The 2884-nt window shown below is 46.2% G+C and overlaps 1 protein-coding gene and 1 long non-coding RNA gene across 2 annotated transcripts in view; both read left to right on the top strand.

Moving 5' to 3' along the window:
- The window catches only part of LOC109481264, a 4139-nt gene extending 3105 nt beyond the window's left edge, over window positions 1-1034 (top strand). Inside the window, exon 2 of the long non-coding RNA XR_002140889.1 lies at window positions 112-1034. This is a non-coding gene — a long non-coding RNA (uncharacterized LOC109481264). The remainder of the gene's footprint in view (window positions 1-111) is intronic.
- Window positions 1035-1756: 722 nt separating this feature from the next.
- The window catches only part of LOC109481262 (fatty acid hydroxylase domain-containing protein 2-like), a 3033-nt gene continuing 1905 nt past the window's right edge, over window positions 1757-2884 (top strand). The window contains exons 1-3 of the mRNA XM_019783800.1: window positions 1757-1797; window positions 2463-2566; window positions 2752-2873. Coding sequence (XP_019639359.1) covers window positions 1757-1797; window positions 2463-2566; window positions 2752-2873 — 267 coding nt within the window. The remainder of the gene's footprint in view (window positions 1798-2462; window positions 2567-2751; window positions 2874-2884) is intronic.

Here is a 2884-nt window from a genome sequence, read left to right on the forward strand (position 1 = left end):
ACATGTATAGGTTGACCCAGCCTATGTTCTGGGTCAATGTCGACGTCGCCAGTGTTTGCAATTGGTTGTCAGGTTGAAACTGTGGGGCACATGTCTTCTTTTTTTTTTCAGTGTACATGCAGCGACCCTCGGCCAAGAATGGTCATAACGGGGCACACGACAGCCAACGGGCACCGTCTCTTCCGTTCCTGATCCGGGGAAGCTGACCACTGATGGACCTGACATGTCAGCCACCCATCCATCTGGCCAGGGATGTACTTCCCCGGGCACTTTCTCTTCTTCTCTTGCATTAGGGAGCAGACCGTCCACGTCAAGCCACCGCCGGACACACCCTCATCCCCCGAAACAACCAACGTCTGCATCCCCAGCCCTGAGACATCCATTCCCGGTCCTGGGAGACCTGTGAGGCCAATCACACCACCTGAGACCGACGTGACGGCAGTTCCTGGCACAGCCGATGCGACGAGGCCGATCTGAACGTGCTCTTCGATGTCTAGTATAAGGACGCAAAAGACAATAGAGTTTGCATGATCGATACCAAATGTCATAATGTCTGAAGAAATTAGCCAGAGGACCACCCCTTGACCAAATTGTTTGATTGTCTGGATCCATCATATGTCCTAGTAGAACTACAAGGACAGTAACGACAAAACATTTGAGCATAAAGAACGACAGTCATTGTAACAACAACTAGTTCAATTGTATTGTCAATTATTTTATTACATTGGGCTTCTCCAGTAGCCAGGCTTTGAGACTGGAAGATGATAGACAGTCTATATTGTAATCGAAACTGATTGCTGTTATTCGGTACATCCAGTTATCAAACTAACGAGTACATCAAACTAATGATTCACTGCTATACAATAATACAAGGGAGGGATGTATGGTATTTATAGCAGGACATCTGCATAGTTTTTGTACAATATCCAATGATCATGTGCAACAGGAGTTCCCTGGCTGTACAGCTGTAATAGGTGACCTAGTACAGGTGTCTCCCACTGCAAGGTCAGAGGTCAAGTCTAAAAGTCTTGACCAAAGCAAGTGTCTGTGTCATTCCTCAGTTTGTCACTTCCTAGAGTTAGGTCCTAGGTCAGACAAAAACTGACTATTCTGTTATGAATGATAGGCAGCGCAGGTTTCAGGATGCTTAATATTCAGATGGACAAAATCACATCCCCCAACTTCATCCCATCTTTGAACAGACTAACCCCTGTACTTGGAGGATCTGTCGTCCCTAGGCTCGGCCTCGACAAGATCCACAAGACCACCCTACTAATACCAAAACGTCATGCCATTTACCACTTACTAACCCCGTACTTGAGGACAATCTGTCGTCCCTAGGCTCGGCCTCGACAAGATCCACAAGACCACCCTACTAATACCAAAGCCTCACCATCTCATCATCAAAAAAAAAAAAACTTTAAAGTTCCGCCGCATTGGGTCCGCCAAGTTTCCTTCCCGTCATGCTAAGAAAATTATGTCAAGTGCTAAACACAATCAGACTCGCCTATATTACGTCAAAGCCATCGCCTCTATACACTCCTGCCAAAATGACCACACAACCAGGTAGGCTTACAGTTACTGCTCTTTCCAAACCTACCGCTAGGTGTCGTCCTTACACTGTAACCCGGTGACAGGTCCCACAATGCATCTCACTCAACTTTGACCTGCCCCATTGCATGACGGGAAACAAAATGGCGGCGCCCATAAAATCCAGCTAAAATAGAACAGGTTTTGCTATCGCAAACCTGTAAAAATGGCTGCCCGGTGTACTGGCTACACGACTTCTGCTGTTAAGTGAGTAGTTTGGAGGAGATATCTTGTTTTTGGTCGATAACACACGTAACAGAATGTAACCCAGAGATTGCTACTTACCAGTTTATCACAAACCTTAAAGTTAGTAAAGTAAAATCGTCATAAAATGTCTTTTTTGATGCATTATGTATCGAAATTTCCTGCCCCCCTCCCAAGTGCAAGGCACATAGTAACAAAAATAAGAAGTATTCAATGGTTTATGAATTTCCTTGTACGCCGCGGGTCACTCCCGGGGGCACCCTGACAATCAACGTCTCCCCTGAGCGGTATGTAGTCACGCCTAGAAGGCCATTTATGGTATTATAGGAGTGGCTTACCCCAGGTCAAGGAACTGGGAGCCGACTACATGTGTTGGCCCCCTGGATTTTGTAATGCGACGCGACTGCAAACCGAACTGATAGGGTTCAATATTATTCTACAGGATCTCATTTACCGGCGCGGCCTCGTTTACTTTAATTACCCGTTTTGATATTTTGAAACATCCTTATAGCTGCATTTGATCTATTTCCTCACACTGTTCACCGTGTACCGGCCGTGTGAATCCTGAACACTCCCACTGACACATTTGGCGACTATACAACTGAGCCGGCCACCAGCAGCAGCTGCCTGTACATGTACATGTTAAGTAACATGTCTTTGTTTTACAGGCATGTGCAGGGCCTGTGGAAGGCATCTGACAGTTTCTGGCAGCACCAGTGGGGTCTGGTGTATGACTTGTTTGGTGAAGATGAACATTTGCTGGGAGCTCTTGGTGAGTGGAAGTAGCCAGTTACACATCTCAGGTGAACGATCCCTGCTATAGCCAAAGTGCATAGTATAGAGTCAGGCCTAGCACAAAAAAAGTTGTGTTTCTGCTTTCAGGTTAAAGTTTAAGGTTAACAGGTTACTGTTAATGATTGTTAGGTTATGATTAACAGGTTGTTGCTTCTGCTGCAGGTACATTTTTGGTTCCCACGTTGGTGTTCTGGTTAGTAAACGGTTCCCTTCTGGTTGTGGATGTGACCGGCCAACCTGCCGCCCTGCTCAGATACAAAATACAGGAGGAAAAGAACGTTCCGGTGAGCTGTTT

Source organism: Branchiostoma belcheri, unplaced genomic scaffold, assembly GCF_001625305.1.
Source record: "Branchiostoma belcheri isolate BF01 breed outbred unplaced genomic scaffold, Haploidv18h27 scaffold542, whole genome shotgun sequence".
NCBI classification, from domain to species: Eukaryota; Metazoa; Chordata; class Leptocardii; order Amphioxiformes; family Branchiostomatidae; genus Branchiostoma; species Branchiostoma belcheri.